Source organism: Episyrphus balteatus, chromosome 1, assembly GCF_945859705.1.
Source record: "Episyrphus balteatus chromosome 1, idEpiBalt1.1, whole genome shotgun sequence".
Classification (NCBI taxonomy): domain Eukaryota; kingdom Metazoa; phylum Arthropoda; class Insecta; order Diptera; family Syrphidae; genus Episyrphus; species Episyrphus balteatus.
In genome coordinates, this window is record NC_079134.1 from 159,056,267 (window position 1) to 159,074,109 (window position 17,843).

At 29.3% G+C, this 17,843-nt stretch overlaps 1 protein-coding gene across 9 annotated transcripts in view; it reads right to left on the reverse strand.

Annotated features, from left to right (window-relative positions):
• The window catches only part of LOC129921327 (potassium voltage-gated channel subfamily H member 2), a 333,339-nt gene that overhangs the window by 27,322 nt on the left and 288,174 nt on the right, over window positions 1–17,843 (reverse strand). For all 9 annotated transcript variants that reach the window (XM_056003120.1, XM_056003123.1, XM_056003119.1 and 6 more), the window contains 5 exons: window positions 14,816–14,970; window positions 14,518–14,638; window positions 14,040–14,160; window positions 8,508–8,626; window positions 7,857–8,047 (listed from right to left, as the gene is read on the reverse strand). In XM_056003120.1, the coding sequence (XP_055859095.1) occupies window positions 7,857–8,047; window positions 8,508–8,626; window positions 14,040–14,160; window positions 14,518–14,638; window positions 14,816–14,970 (707 nt within the window). The remainder of the gene's footprint in view (window positions 1–7,856; window positions 8,048–8,507; window positions 8,627–14,039; window positions 14,161–14,517; window positions 14,639–14,815; window positions 14,971–17,843) is intronic.

Sequence of the window (17,843 nt, forward strand, 5' to 3'; positions counted from 1 at the left end):
ATCCAAAATGTAAAAAAGAGTATTTAATATATTGATTCCAATTTATCAATAAAAGACAAACATGGATTTTGGATTGTGATATTATTGTTAAAAAAAGAATAAAAATTTTAAAACTGTGGCTACGTTCACGATTTTATAAGGCGGTTTTAAACTGTCCCAAATCTGACTGAAAAAGACTTATGAACTTCAGTCATATTATCCACTTTTTAGAAATTTGGAACTTACTTCGGAGTTACACTAAAAATCGCATGACTTTATTTCCATTTCATTCGACAATTATTCTATTTTTATGAAAAAAAAAAGAATGCCATCCTAGGGCATTCATGATTTAACCGACCGTTGGGTTAAATCAGAACATTCGCTTCCTAATTCACGAGGTCTTACAGGTAAATTTATAATTTTGTTTTCAGGCACATTCCATATTTATTTGTTCATTAAAAAAAGAAGTGAATGTGCGTTGAACAGAAAATATAAATTATAACCTTAATTTTGGTACGCAGATCGAGATAAATTATAGAACATTTCGAATTTTAATTGTTCAAAACAAACTTATAATAAAGCTCACATACAAACTATCGAGAAAATTAAGCCGACCTAAAATTTACCTGAGCATCTTATGGGACCTAAAATTTAGCTCGGATCTGTGTACCAGGCCTTAAGCTCAAAATTATCAAAAATGTCGAGGGCCGCAAAATTACTCGTTGTGGGCCTCATGCGGCCCGCGGGCCGCAAGTTTGATATGCATTTTGTACATGTGTACATGTACATATCTTTGGTTGGAACATGGACGTTTTTCAGTTTGAAAAATGTCTCAGATTTATGTTATTATATTTACGCATACGTAATATAGATGATGTAGCGGAAAATTGGTAAAAACTGCTCGATGGTGTTGCTCAAGAAAGGCCAATCTGCAGTGCATTGATATAAGAGATTTACACTTTTTGGCACCTCCATTGATATGTTTAACAAAATTTTTTAAAGCTTTAAATAAATTAACTATCCTGAGTTTTAAAATTATACAAAAATCTTAGTATAAATATGATTTAACATGTCCACTGTGGCGTATACGTACTTTTTTATTTTTTTTATATTTAAATCAATCGTCGCTGGGCAAACATTGTAATCGTGCAAACGCAAAATTCAGTGAAACTCGAATACAATCGATAAAATAAAAATTTTTTTTAGTTGCTAAAAAAAACATTTTTTAAAGAGTTTTTCTGAATATGAGGGCTATCAGTTTCTAAATCGAGTGGCACTTGGAAATTGACCGATATTGAAAACTTTAGTAACACTTCTCATATCAAGAATTAAGAATTACCGTCTCTTAACTTAAGTGTTTGCTATGAAACTAGGCCTTAGGTTGCTTAACAAATAAATGACATTTAACCCTCTGTAGACACACCTATTTTTTTGCGAATTTGGTTTATACTTTTTCATGGCGCTAGAACTTTTTTCGGTTTCACTATTTTATGGAGAATCATATATGAAATTGATGTAGAATTTTCCGAGGAATTCGAATACTGTATTCACAATTCCAAAAAAAAAGTATTTTCACCTTTATAAAGACACTTTTCTGTGACCACTTTTCATTTTTGTCCTGCCAAATTCGCACTCGTGTGCCGAAAGAGGGTTAATAATTAAGGGAAAAGAATTATGCTTTAATATTCGATAAATTAGATACAAGATTGAAATTATTTTAGGAAAATATAAGAATTTGAGACTGAACCTACCATCAAACTCGAACTTTAGACGAGATGTAAATTTGACTCCGTACTATTTCTCAAAGGTTAAGGTCTCAAATATATCTGGGTAAAATATGCACAGTTTTACCATCCCCAAACTTATATATGTTGCATGTTAACGGACTTTTTAGGATTTAACTTTTTTTAAATTATGAATATGACGAATTTATGATTTTTCTTATACTTCACTTATGAACGTTTTATACCAAAATTTTAAACTTAAAAGCGTGTTTTCCACAGCTCACTTTTCAAAGCCGTAGCTTCAAAACTAATGCACTGATTCTTTTTAAACTTTAAACACTTTTTCTATACAATACGTTGGAAAGTTTTTTCAAATTTGTTAGTAATTTTTATTTTACAATAACAACGAGTGGTTTTGGTTTTTCTCTTAAAAATTCCAAAAAAACCCACCCAGTGTTAGATATGTACCTTGTCAAATGAATGAATTTTGATTTCTGATTGTCCAGAAACATGTTGTGAGGTATTTTTTTTTGTACTTTTTTAAATAAAATATTTAAAAGTTTTAACTTTTTTTTTATTTGTAATAAAAGTTGGGAACGGATGAAAATATAGCATATGTTTGTGATTATTGCGATTCCATATTTTAAGATAGAAATCGGTTTTATTGTCAACAGAAGTTGACAGTTGACAGTTTTTGTCAGATGTTTTTTCAAAACGTAATATCTTTTGTTCAGTTTTTTAAATTTTTTTTTATGCAATTTCCTACAAAAAAACAATAAAATCATTGGATAAACACTTTATTTTGCTTAAAAGATGTTTTTTATTGGTTTTTAAGAAGATTTTACTCATAAAAAAAATTCACGAAAACATGCCTTCTTTGGTGTTAACCTTAATTAAACTGTGTTACAGAAATCAGATTTTAAAATATACGCGGGCGGAGACTTATCACATTTTGTAGAGCTAGTCGCTCTGATTACGAAACGGTATTTAAAAAGTCCCTAACACCCCCAAAATCTGGAGTTAGGGGCAAAAAACGGTTTTTTGGACCTTCACCCATTGAACAAAAATCTAGCTTCGTCAAATTTTTACCCATTTTTTATTTTTTTATAGTTTCTGATAGAAGGTCATTATACCTCTTCAAAAATGTATAAAACATGTGATTCAGTTAACCACCTAGAATTTATAAGCTGTCAAAGTTCAAAAATTCCAAAATTCTGTTTTTGTCATTTTCCCAAATTCGACATCAATTTAAAGTATATGTTTTCAAAACAACATGCTGTTTTGAAAATATATTCTTAAATAATATTTATTTCCAAATAAAACAAGGTATTTTTTTATGAAAATCAGTTCAAAATTTTACGATTTCAACCCTGGCACAGAAATTCGAACGTTTGGGCATCGAACAAAAATGTTTTTTTGGCACGTAGTTCGATAACTAGGAGCCAGGATTTGATAACGGTTTTTTGTAGAGGAGTTCAATACAATAATTTTTTACTATGGGAGGGGGGTATAACTTGATATATAATTTTAATATAAGCCAAAAATAAAATTTCGAAAAAAATAATTTTTGGATTTTTAAAAAAATTTTGAATTTTTTTTCAAAAATCAAATTTTCGAAAACGGGACATTGAAATTGTTTTGAAATTTTGTTTTTAGGTGTTCATTAGTGATTTATACAAAATTGCATACCAATTTTATTTTAAAACTTTTTTTCCAAAAATTTATTTATAAAAAATTAGTTTTTTAAAAAAACGGCTCTAACGAGGGCAATTTGATTTCAGATTTTGTTTTATTTTTTTAATAAACTAATTTTATATTTTTTCTCAATTTATTTTTGTTTTGTTTTTATATACCTACATTTTCCAAATTGCTATATAAAAAGTCTTAAAAATTTAATCAACTCGAACTCTAAGAGAAAGTTCGTGCGACCCAGTCGTGCATTTTATTTTTTTTTTTTTTTTCATTTTACTGTGTTTAACAAAATGTTTTATCAATCAATCTGGAAAAGATGAACCTTCAACTGTATTTTGAAAGAACATTAGATAAATGGTGGTAGAGTGGTTTTAACAAACAAATTTAAACAAAATGTACATCATTTGATATCCAGACGAGATTTGTATTGAGTGAGTTCACTCACGTAAAAATTCTGCATACGAGAACAATATTCGAACAACTTTCCGATACTATTGGATATGAATCAGGTTCACCTCATAGTGGCTAGTAAAGTATAATGATTGATGAATATGGAAAGTATATTCATCCAGAATGAATACACCACCAGAACATCTCTATATTCGAAAAATAGTTCAGTTTTCTTCTCTGGTTATCTTAAAATTAAAAATGTATTTGAAAACCAACCTTTTGTTAATTTTCCATTTTATACATCCATGCTTTTGACATGAGTGTGAGTACTATATTATGCAAGTATTTTAGCTGAATGATTTTTCGATCGATACACTTGTGTGTGGCCAAGGTTAATAAATCAGGTTCATTTATGCACACAAAGTTCAAAACCTACTTTTACTCTTTCAATAGAAATAATAAAAAAAAAACTTCAACTGCAAAAAAGTTCCTTTTAAAAGGTTTTTTTTTTCGAAAAGTCGTTTCTGGAACATTTTAAACATTGGTCCATTGAATACATTTAAAATCGTGTTCAATATCGTGTCGTCTGTTGTTTTTACAAAACTGAAAGTTAGATTGTTTCGTGATTTTGTAAAGTGAAAATGTAAACGATTTGAAATTGAAAGGAAAAAAAAAAGACAAGAATAGTTAATAGAAAAGATTAATATGACAATTCAACCACAATTTTGAATCTTTTTAGAAAAATAAGCAAAAACTAAACGCAGGCAACATTAACGGGTTTTCACGGTTGTAGATTAAAGATTAGAAAGATTTGAATTGGCTTTTCTTGAGGTGATGTGATTCTCATTCCCATTTCTCAAAGTAAGGAATTGGACATTACAACATATAATAATGAACCATTTCTTCATAAATAATAAAAAACATCAACAAAAATTAATTCTCCACAAGAAGTACCTTATATAAAGAGGAAGTACCATCTGCATTAAGAATTTGAATTGAATTCGGGAAAACATTTACAAAAAAGCATATTTAAAAACTAAACAATAATTTTATTTAAAGAGAAATTCTTAACGTTTGTAATTTTTTCATTCCGAGAATTGCAGTTTTAATAATTTTCGGAATTTAAGTGAATTTATTTTATATTCATTGACCGTGCCCAAAGCTCTTTTTGACAGTTAATACTTTACCATGAATATGAAATAGTAAAATATTCATACAAATATTTGACTTTGTAACAAACTGAGTTTTGAGAAACTGAAATCCATGGAAGCGTTTTGGTAGATTTTTGTATGTTTTCGCTCTTATTTATTTAACTATTCACTAAGTAAAGTTTTTTAATACATTTACGCTTAGTAGGTAGGTATATTAATTTTTTTTCATTGTTTTATTATTAAAAGTATTCTAAATATTGTGCTTTCACGGGTGTGCCGTTAGAAAGTCTTTCTTTTGTGAAATGTGAACTGCCCAACCCTCTTACAAAGCCGAAAAATTAAATTCTGAAAGGAAAGTAGTTTGTCTATTTTTCAATTTTCTCAAAAACTATAGAAGACATAGAATCATACGGTTTTCACTATTTGGTAAAAGTTCAATAGGGTCAGTTAATTTTACCAGCACATTTTTTATTTAAATTCAAAACATTGAAAAATTTATCAGTGAATGTGTTTTTAAAATTTTGTTTTCTCAAAATTTTGACTTTAAAACCAAGTATTTCAAAAACCTTCATTTATTTATGATTAAGAGCCAGATAAACCCCAGTTAAGGCTTATTTCTAGTTTCTACCAACAAAAGTTTTTTTTTTATATTGACATTTATTCTTCTGATAGTCGGGGCTAAGAGTGATATTCTAGCTTTTAAAAAAGTTAGTATTTATAACTGTAAGTGTTGCCGTTGATTTTAAATAATTTTTTTTTATTTTTAGTCATTTTTGGGAATTTTAAATTCAAGGCCTGGCAACTCCTGCATGCGGCAACATATTAAATGGCAACCCTAGCTTATTTCAAAAAGGAATAATAGAACTTTAATCTAATATTAGAATTTTCAAAAAAACAGATGGCTGCGATATTCACCTGGCAACCCTAGGGTTGCGGCAAGCCGAGAACAGGCAACCCTGTTTTTTTTTGTAATCTTTGCATAATTTCCTTTAATATGATGTACATTTCATAAAAAAAAACATATCTACCTGCAAAATCGAGCGGTGGGATCTTAGACTATTAGTACATGGCTGACAAGGTAATGACGGTTCGAATTTCATTGACACTCAACGTAAAAGAATAGGTATGGCAATTCATTTTCCAATAGTCTCACCTGGGACCAATTTCGCAGTTTAAGTTTAGGATCGTTCAGGCTGTTCTAATATTTGTACAGGAAGTGTCACTTAGTTACAATATCGGACACTTGCCACTTTTTCGACTGTGCACCTTTACTTAGCTTCAACTTTTTGATAATTTCTTATATTTACTCGGTTTTTTTTAGGAACGCTTAAACCTGGTTCAACCTAGGTTAACATTTTAATTCACAGATTTTGAAAAATTAGACGGGCACATAAATCTTAAAACTAAACTAGGCCTAATATAGATACCTACCCCTAATTCCAAAAAAATTGTTTGCCCAACCACAGTTTAAATATTTGCACTCGCAAAATGCTCTTAATATTACATATAAGATTAAATGAATGAAGTTATAGACTAATGCAGTACCACAATTTGTATAGTATAGTGCTTATTTTTACAACATCTCTAAGATTAAAATTTAATTCTAATAAATGATTTACTAATATTTTATACCTACTATTCAATCATTTTACAATTTACTATTTACATTATTTACAATTCTTTTATGAGATTTATAGATGCCACACAAAAATGAATCATTGATTATGTGGCTTCTAAAATTTTCTTTTCATTGATTATATTATTATTAACGTCAGAGAGCAAAATCATTGCATAGTTTTTGGTTCTGACACTGTCCGCATTACAGATTTGAAAAATTATCATCGAACAGATCTAATTTTGACAACACTGCTGTCAATGAATTTGTTGAACGTATAAAAAGAAAATGACGTTGCGTTGGTTCGAACAGCTCTATTCCGGTTGAGGCATCAAGTGAATTTACCCTTCAAGCAAGAAAACCGAACTCAGAAAAGACACTCCGACCTCAAAACGCAAAAAACGAGGTTGCACTCACACATTTGCAACTTTTTGTGTATGAACACAAAGTCGAAGGAGAAATCGTGATGAAAATACAATCACAATCGGCTCCGCGGTGATTCTAATTTACATACTAATTTGGGCCGCCGTGGGACCCCTTTCGTAGTTGAGGTCGGACTCACTTCGGAGCCGATTCGGACCTAGGTCGGACTCGTTTGCTTGAAGGGTATTAGACGCGTTCATTTGTAATGCTCATTTTTGACATCAACTGCTTTAATTTATAAGCTTTGTCACATTTAGAATATAGAGAAACATGGATTTACTTTTTTGTAAAATCTAGATATTTGTACTAGAACAATATTATATCATTCGGAAAACCATTATTTAATCATGGGAAGCTATGGTACTGTTTGACATGATAAATGAAATATGACTTTTTTTCCATTTTTAAGAGTGCTTTATCCGATCTTTTGTATATCTTTTATGTACACGCCAATTAACCCTTTTAAAATTCATCCATTCATCATTTTTATAGCGGACCACATAGGCAGATTTCGTTCAAAATATACACAGTTCTTATGAGTTCAGAAGACTCAATTTATTGTGATTTCGGGGATAGTTAGATTTGGACCGTTACAGTACGAGTACAAGTAAATGGCTGTAATTTCATAAGTTGCTTTACAAAAACTTTCAAGTCTCAGCAAAAAGGCTTTCACAGCCTCAACTTGACCAAAAGTCTTTCAAACAGAAATCAAACAAAACTACTTTGGCGCATTTTTATAAATGTCAAAATGCTAGCGCCATCTAGGTTTACTCGTACTCAAACGTATTCAAATCTATAGATTTTAAGGATTTGAGTTTGAGATTGTTTGTTTGTATTTTTTTCAAGTTGTTTTTTTTTTTTTTTGTTTGTATTGTTTCTTACCTCAAACAACCAGGACTGGCTCCTTCGAAAGCTGGACAACTTGTCAGCAAGTTACGATTCAAATGCAGACAAATGTCAGCTTGCAAGCATTCAGGAAATCCTTTCAATACAGAATTCATATCGATTCCATTGGTATACGTCCAGGCGTGTTGAAAATATTCTTCTAAACGTTGTCTTAATGGATTTGGTATCTGTGTGTGTTAAAAACAGAGCACGCAGAAGGATAGATAATAATAAAAAACGAAAAAGAACGTATAAACAAAATGATGTAGTTTTTCTTTTTTTTTTCAAAATTAAATTTTGAAAAAGAATTGTGTTTTTGGTTAAATTTTCTTTTAAGAAAAAAATTAAAGAAAAAAACCCAATTAAGGGGTTTTGTCAAGCATTGTCTTTTGTTTAAAATCAATAAGGATGATAGAATGAAATTTGAAAAACAAAAAAAGTAAAAATTGTAAAAATTAAAAAGATACTCGGCAGACATTAGCGCCACGCACGTTTTTTTTTTTTTGATTTTTCAAAAGTCCGTTTATATAAAGTTAAATTTTAATTTAGTCGTGTTTTATTTGAACCACGTTACTAGTCAGTAGAGTAGAGACAGAGAGAGAGAGACAGAGAGATGATCACCGATCAGCGGAGCTGATCCGAACTTACCTGATGAAATCGAATGAATTCTCGTACGCGTAGCATTTGGGTATGATACCTGGCGGTACCAGAGTAGAGCCTTTGGATGATCGCCGATACATTACCGAATATGCTGGCGTACATGAGGGCTGCAAGCAAACAGAAAAGTAAGAATTTTGAATCGAAGAAGAGAGATGATGGATTTATTGTTTTGATTTTTTTGTTTTGTTTTTAATGGTGATGAATGGATGAGACACGTTATACCAGTGGTAATTGAATAGCTTCTTAGAGTGTTGTTGGTAAAAGTAGTTTTTACTTGTCGATAAATGCGAATGTACTAGAGAACATTCTTTTATATTACAACCGAGTAAATATATTTTTGATGTTGTTTGTTTCCATTTTATTTTAAGTTTTTATTTTACGAGTAACTGAAAACTTTAAAGAATATTATCTTAATGTATAAAACTAATAAGGCGGTAAAAAGTTTACAATAATCTACTACAATATTTTTAAAAAGTGGACAGCAAATTAGTCAAACAAACCGCCACTTAACAATTTTGTTAAGTTTAACAAAAATTAACTAAAACTAAATAACAATGACTTCATAAGTCAACAAAAACATTATTTAAAAACTGGTTGAGTTCCTTATAGCAGAACTACCTTTGCAGCATAAATCTATCTAATGCATTTCAGTTAAGGAGTAGTGTAGAAAAAAATTAGTAAGTAATGTATGTATGAACTCAGCCATTATTTTGGTTTGTCCCGATTTAGATTCGAAGATTCCAATAACAATTTTGCTTTTTTAGCCGCGTTTCTTTGGAGGTTGACCATGCGTTCATAATTTGTAGATATACTCGTAGTACTACAATGAACAGTTGTTGTTGTACTAGATTTCTTCTCGTTAGTAGTCTACCACCAGGAACGAAGTTTTCGTTCAATTTGTGGAATGAATTCCCACGGTATTACAACAACAACAAATCATCGAATGTAATCCCCTACTTTCAAAGCGGAAGGTCAATAAAACAGTTTTAATAGTACCAACATTTTTAGCCTTGTTTCTTTCAGAGTTGGTAAATTACTAGAAAAACTAGTGCTTCACTATAGCAATTTCCAATTGCACGGATTTTCAATGAAATCAATGCAGTGTTCATCTACTCGAGTATGAGTATTTTTAGTAGTGATTGTACTAAATTTTCTTCTCATGAGTAGTTTATTACGTCTAATGGAACGGGTTATAATTGTTTCAATTAACCTAGATCCGTTTGTTTAGTACTAACGAACTTTAATACTTTCTCAGAAAATTGTTCCCTGTTTATCAGAATTTTAGTCAAAATATTTATTTGTATGTAAATTAGAAAAATATTATCACTGTGAATCTATTCTTTTTAATAATAATTTGCAAAAGTTCAGCTTTATTCTGTTCATTGGAGTTCATTTAGTAATGTTCACATTGTTGTGAAAATTGCATTTTTGTTCATGTGTACCAGTTACACCACTTCGATTCAATTATATTCAAATTCAGACTCAAATTATATGGTTTTTACTTTGATTTAAAGTTGATTTTTTTTTTAAATTCTATATTGTTTTTTTATTAGCCCCGTTCCATTGGAGGTGGTAGTTTACTCATGAGTAGATCTAGTACTACAAATAACACAGAATCTTCTACTCGAGGAGATAGGAATGTGTAGTTGTTGTACTAGATTTCTACTCACGAGTAAACTACCACCTCCAATGGAACAGGGCTATTATTAATTGTTTACAATTTGAGTGTAAACCGAACAGATCTTGATTAATCTTTTCGCTTATTTTCAATGAGGCGTGTTCATTTTATATAGATTCATTAAATATTCTTCATTTAATCAGTAATACAAATATTATTTGAAATACAAATATATTACGTTTTTAAAAATTTACTTTAATTCCTATCACTTTTTTTTTGTTATCTTAATACAAATCTGGAAAACTTAAGTTGGTACTTACCCTTAAGATTCATTAAGTTTTAATATTTATAAACTTTTGCTGAAATTATTTTGTATTAAGAAATTTTATATTTTTTTTTTTTAATAAGTACTAAATAGCGATTTATTTCTAGCGGTATTCTAAAAAAAAAATTGGACACACATTGCTAATAAATGAATTCATCTTAAACGCATAATTTTTTGATGTGTATCAGAAGGTTTAATAATTTTGTGAAATGTATAATAAGCTAAATGTGCTTATAGTTTATATAATTATTTTTAAGCCGTGCAAAGTAACTGAACAATACGCTTTTTTAAATGCGAACCAATTGGGATCTGATCAAAACAAAAATTCATGGGAAATTTCTATAAAATTAAATTCGAAAGCATCACTAACAAACTAATCAATTAAAATACACACTGACAGTAATTCTTTTTGACAAATTTTGCAAAAAACCAGAGGGTCGAATCTCTGCATACAATTGCCTCCTCTGAATTTGAAATTTCAAATCCGCGTTCAGCTTTAAATTAACAGACATTTTAGATAAAGCACTGTATACTGCCATTTGTTTCCGTGTGTAGCGGCCATTTTTATACAAAGAACAAAAATGGCCGCCACACATCACAAAAACAAATACAAAATGGCTGATCGATTTGCTTGTCATTTGTTTATTTGTGTGAATGAGAAAACACTATCTACTAAAGCAGATTCTTTTTGAATTCAATGTGAATGTGAACATTATTGACATTTGCAGGAAAAACAAAACAATTATTGTAGATGGACGTGTTCAGTTTAATCGAAATAAAATTGGGAATGGGTGCATTCAGTTCAGATAAACATACAAGGTTGAATCACTTTTCACTTATGATGAATTTGGAAATCAAAGTTGTTATTATGAACAAAAGATCAATTTTCTGTTCTGTTTCAGTAAACAATTTTGTTATTACATTAAAGTTGTATCAGTATCTTTTATTTATATTGGACACCACATAAAAGAACTGAACTGTTTGAAATAAGAAGAGAATTGCAATTTCAATGTCAAAGCTGGACTATTGTAAGAAAAAGTAAATACAGAAACGAATTTTGCATGAATACGTTATTGATCTTCATTTCTTTCTTCTATGTCTTGAAACCTACTCGTAAACACTATTTTTTTTAAATATCTTTCCAAAAAGAAACACAATTTCTTATTCAAATTTGATTTGATTCTTTTATAATGTGTTTGTATTTTGTTGTTTAAGTTCGAATTGGTATTTGTTTATTTCGCTGCTTTCAATATACATACGCGAAATCAATTTTAAAGATGATCGGATTGACATTATATTCTAAAGCCATTTCTCATTTCGATTCAAAGGAAAAGATGTTTGTTTGCTGAATCGAAATTCCAAAAAAAAAAAAACAAAATGATTGACAGGGATGATTCCGTCACAGAAACAATTTTTTATTTTGTTCTAAAATACAAATTATTTATTTTCATAAGAAAAATCAGACTGAATTACGAAGTCTAGTTTATGTGATTAATTTTTTATTCAACTTTTTTAAGGATTAGTTGGTGCTGGATGCACTTATTTTATTTAAATAAATCAACAAAGGGTGCGCTGCAATTAGCACTTCAAAGCAGAGATAAGAAAAAAACAGTCAACCTTTATTTTCAATTGGTTTCTCTCTGAGAGTTACCACATTACTTTAAATAGTTTCGATTAAGGTTTGAGATTTATTTTTTAAAATCAAAAATAAAAGTTATCGGGTGAGATTTATTTTTTATTTTTTTAAATATCTCTCAATGGTTGAGATTTTTACACAAAAATAAATGGAAAAGGTCAACCTTTAACCGTTTTCGCTGAAAATAAATCAAAAATGGTCAATTCAAAGGAACATGTCGAATATGTCAAGAATGTCTTTATATTGCAAAAATAAATATGAAAAGGATGTTTTTTCTTAGTTTATGTATTAACTAATGTATGAACTAAATAGACTCTCAAAGTTCTTTAGACCCAAGCAAAATCTAAAGACGAAAATGTGATTTCCACTGTGATTTGAGTCACTGGGACGACAAGCACAACCAATGCAATTTCGAATATTTCAGGAGACCGATGTTTTAATATCTAGGTCAAAGCGTTCAGCTTCCAGAAGCGTTTTCGCCCGCCCAACTTCAAACGGCAATATCTCGGAATTTTGAAAAAAAAAATGAAAAAAAATTGATGCCAAAAGGTAGCGGGGGCTCTAACCTACATTTCGGTTTAACTCCCATCCCTGTAGGTGCACGCGTTCTCAAACCGGGAGAACTTAAAGGTAAAAAAGAGTTAAGCCCGATTCTGAAAAAATAGGCATGATGTGGCGGTTTAACATGGAAGGTGATTTTTTAAAAATCTGACAATGTGGAAAGCGTAGGCCCATGACACAAGCTAGCATTTGGCATCACTCCCAAAAATTGCTCTCAAGCAGTTTAGCTTCTAGGAGCGTTAAAAGATTCGGGGATTTTTCGAAAAAAAAAATGTACCCCAACTTTCAAAAGCGATTTTCTCGGAATTTTGAAAAAAAAAAAAAAAATCCAAACCCCGATTATACCACTATCGGGTAGCTGAGAATATAAGCTTTCATATGGCACCACTCCCATGTCTCTAGGAATTAATACATTTGCAGATGAGATTTATTTTTTTCTCTCAGCGATAAATCTCACTGGTTGACCGAAACATAAAAAAATACAAAATAAAGGTTTCTCTCAGACCTTGACCGAAATTTTTCTTTTTTAAAAATAAAGGTTATTTTATGACCTTTATTGAAAATGGCGACAAATAAGAGTTATTAAGGAACCTTTCAAAAGGTTGAGATTTATTTCTGATCTCTGCTTCAAAGTATTTGAATTTACTTCTGAGTGAATTCAATGATTTTTTCTCAGTGAAATTGAGACAAATTTTTGTATCTTGGGATTTTTGATGAAATGATTTCGTACAGCAACAAGCATAATAGTCTTTTAGAAAATTTGTATGAGATTTATTTTTAATAGACCAATGTGATTTGTACGAGATGTACATAAGTGGGACATAAGTCCCAAATTAATTGTGAGGCTTATGTCCCACATTATTATGGCTGAAATATTTTTAACAAAGCATCTAAAAAGTCCCAGTTTTTGATAAGAATATTTTCATTTTTTAGAGCTGAAAAAGAGATTAAAACTGATTTGCTAAAATTTTTTTTTTTTGAAAAAGTAAGAATAATATTGTGACATATTATTGCGTAATATAATTTTGACTGATTTTAAATATTCTACCAGCAGAGTTAAAAAAAAAAATGTATCCGAATTCAAAAGCAGATTTACTAGAATCAAGACAAAATTATGTGTGTAACAGCAAATACAAGTGCAAGTTTTATGTGTAAAAGATCTTAATTTATTTAATCATTTAAATGTTTCAAAATAAAAAAAGAAAGTAAAATTTATAAAATGTGTTTATCAATTCAATTACCACTGTCAATCGAGTTTATTTTGTAATTTTGAAACAAAATGATCAATTTTTTCAATTTATACATATATTTTTGCTTTATTTTGCATAATAATTATTAAAAATAAAAAAACATAATTTTTAATTTAATAATAATACTTACATCCCACTAACATTACACATATTGTGAAAATTTTTTCCGCATCTGTATTGGGTGCTACATTTCCAAACCCCACCGATGTTAACGACGTGAATGTAAAATAAAGTGCGGTAATATAGCGTGACTGCAACGATATCATGATAAAAATCGATAAATATTTTATAAAACAAAGGAATTGACATATATAGGTACAAACATATATGAACAATATGACGTGTCAATTTGACATTATTTATTTTAATCTTATGTCAACTTGACATTTGTCACTATTCACAAGTGTCATATATTGTATTGCATACATAAGTGGGTAAAAAAACTGCAGCAATTCAAATTGAAACATAAAAAAAAATTCTGTCAAATATAATATCAGATAGGTAGTTTATTTTTTGGTTACTCATACGCCAGAGTGACTTTCATTTTTTTAGTTTATAACAGATATCAACAAAGTAGTAATTTTACAAATTGCACATATTGAAGTCACCTTTATCGAAGGACCTCCTGTTTTGTTATCATAATACGGCTCCTGTATATCATTTCCTAATGAATGCAGCCAGCCAACATTATTTGGCAGCATACTTCTCTCCGCATTTCCTATTGCATACCTGCAAAATGGAATTTATTACTTAAAAAAAATAAAAAAAAACTAAAATTCTAAAAAAAAATTAACACACAAAAAACATACAAAAAAAAAACATCCATCCACATAAAAATTATATGCACAACATCAACAAAAAAAAAAAACAGAAACACACAGAAAAAAAAACCTTGATTGTTCGTACCAGATGCACGCCAACCAATGGGCAATAAGGGCAAACGTTGCCATGAGTAGCACAAGGACCGCTGCCCCATATTCCGAATATCGATCGATTTTTCTTGCAACCCTCACCAGGCGCAGCAAGCGGGCGGTTTTAAGGAGTCCAATCAGTGTTGTAGTCTATTCAATGAAACGAAGGATACGAAAAAATAAAACACAAAATAAAAATAAAAATCCAAACCCAACCATCATGATAGTAGTAGGTACACATACTTTTTACTGTGTTGCGTTACAAAAAAAAAAAAAAAAAATTAAAAGAAATATTAAAAAAAAGGATTACAAAAAAAAAAGAACCAATTCAAAAAAAATAAGGATTCCATTTATTTTCTTTTTATTCATCTGTAAATGTGCAATCAATTTTGAGTTTTGTCTTCTCAGATAAAATTAAAAAAAAAAAAAAAAATGAACTAAGAACTAAAAACTCAAACCAAAAAATTTAAGTCATTTCACTAAAATGTCCTTATTTTGTGTATAATTCGTATTTAAATATACAATGGGTACAAAAAAATATAACATCTTTTTTAAGGATAGGGAGCCAAAATACAAAAAACAAAAAAAGATTTAAATAAAGACCCAAAATCATAAACATTAACACAAAATGCTACGTTCAACTAAAAAAGGACATGCTACATTTGCAAAAAAAAGGAAAAAAATAGTTAGATATAAATGTAGAGAGAGAGAGAGAGATAGAGAGAGCGAGAGCATGCTTAACTTATGTGCCTTTAAGCGTTATATAATATGTAGATACATGTTATTATAACTATTTCTTTTTTTTTTATAAGCATGCAAAACTGTATTTGGCTGTAGTTTTATAGCACTATAAAAACCCCTACTCCTCCTCATAAATCATTCTTCACCACCACACCATCATAATCACACATGGTGTGAATTTTAATTCAATACAAAACATGCATTTCAATGCAAAGTTTTTAAGTTTTCTAAGTCATTTATAAGTTTATTTGGTTATTTTTTGCTGATTATGATAAAAAGCTTTTTTGAGGTAAGCTGAATTTATGACTTCAAAGCAGCCAGCCGATTGCAATATTGGTGGAATGGGAATGAAATTCATGGAATTTATTTATTTGTTTTTATAAAAGACGCATAAGCAATGAGATGAGTTTGAGTTGTTTTTCTTAGAAAAATTTATTCTTGGCAGATTATGTTGGAAATGTACACTGAGAGAAAGAACTTATAATTTTTTTTTATAAGAAATCAAATTCAACGGCTTCAACAAAATAAATAATTTGTCAAAGGTGGTTTTACAACTTGATTATGGCAATTAAATTACCAAAGTGTCCACTTCTTTAAACATTGAAGTGATGAATTGAAGCAGAAAATTAATGCTTAACGTTGAGCACTAAATAAAAAGTGACTTTGTTGTTGGCTTTGAGGGTTAAAGTTTAGTATTTTGTTAATGTTTATCAGAAGAAGCTGTGACAGTTCTTGGCCCAATTTATTAACACTCCATTATATTTATTATCCCCACTAAAAATAAGAAATATATCAAATTGCATTGAAATTTTAAATTTACCTTTTTAAATGGTGACTTTAAATTTAATGGAGCGAGAGTAAATTTAACTATCGAATAAAAACTATCAAACTATCGATAGTTGTAAAATATTCATTCATTCGATAGTTTGAAATCATTCATTCATTTAGTTACTATTTTTATTCGAATAGTTTTTTCATTCGATAGTTTTTTCATTCGAATAGTTTTTTTTTATTCGATAGCTTTTTCATTGGAATAGTTTTTTTTTATACGATGGGTTTCTCGTTCGAAAAGTTTTTTTATTCGATAGTTTATTCGATAGTTTGTATCCAATAGTTTATTCGATAGTTTTTATTCGAATGAATATATGAATGAATGAATGAACTATTCGATAGTTCAAATCATTCAGTTACTAACTATCGTTAGTTCAAATGATTCGATAGTTCCCATCACTAGGAAAGGGTAAAATTGTTTATTATTATAGCATTTAGTGAAAGTTCAGCATTTTGTTTTAACCTTCTAATAGTTTATATCGGCATTTGAACTTATTGTATGCGATACATAGCTAAATTTATAAAGTCTCCTCGATGTTAACAGTTTGGTGATTTATGAAATCAAACATTTTACTCATTTTAGTATTGAACATATATTTTGAACATAAATATAAATTATTTTAATATTTATTGAGACAAATCATCTCTCAGTGTACAAAAGACTTATTCAAGCATAACAGTAAATCTTCACAAAATTTTGCTTTCGTCTGTGAATTATTGCATGCATTAGTAAATTTATCGATAATTTTATGTTTTTTTTTCATAAATAAAAATTTCGGATACCTAAGCATTAGGGTGCTTCTTAAAAATCAATTTTCAAAATTTTAATGGGACACCCTCTCATTTTGTTCTTCCTGCCTTAAATAGAAATTGGGTAAAATTTGGCCCAGTTTAAACACGTTCTAGGGGTCGCTACCACAATTCAAAGTTTTGAAAAATACACCAAATTTTATTTTTTTTTCTCAGAAAATTTTAAAATTTGTAATCAGAATTAAGTACTTTATATTAAATCTTTAACTGTTTTAAAAGAAATTTTGATAAAAATACAGCGGAAGTTTAATTTTGAATATTTTTGAATTTGACATTTTTTTTTTGTTATTCTGTAGAATAGCTAACTGAGTGATTTTTCTTAATTGAAAAATCCAATGATTTTATCTGATTATTTTTGAGCCTTATATCTTTATTTGACAGACAGTTAACTGACTGTTTATTAGAAGATTGAAAAATCGGGTCTTAAGCGTACGTTAAAATTTTTTGTTGAAATCGATCTTTTTTTTTTTACTTAAATCTTAAGTGAATGGTAGCGACCCCTAAATTTTAATATTAAAATCGGAAAAAAATACCATATACTATGCTTATATGGTAGAACATAATACAGGGGTGTCCCATTAAAAAATCGAAAAAAAATTTTTTTCGACCATATAAGAAGCACCCTACTAAGCATTGTTGTT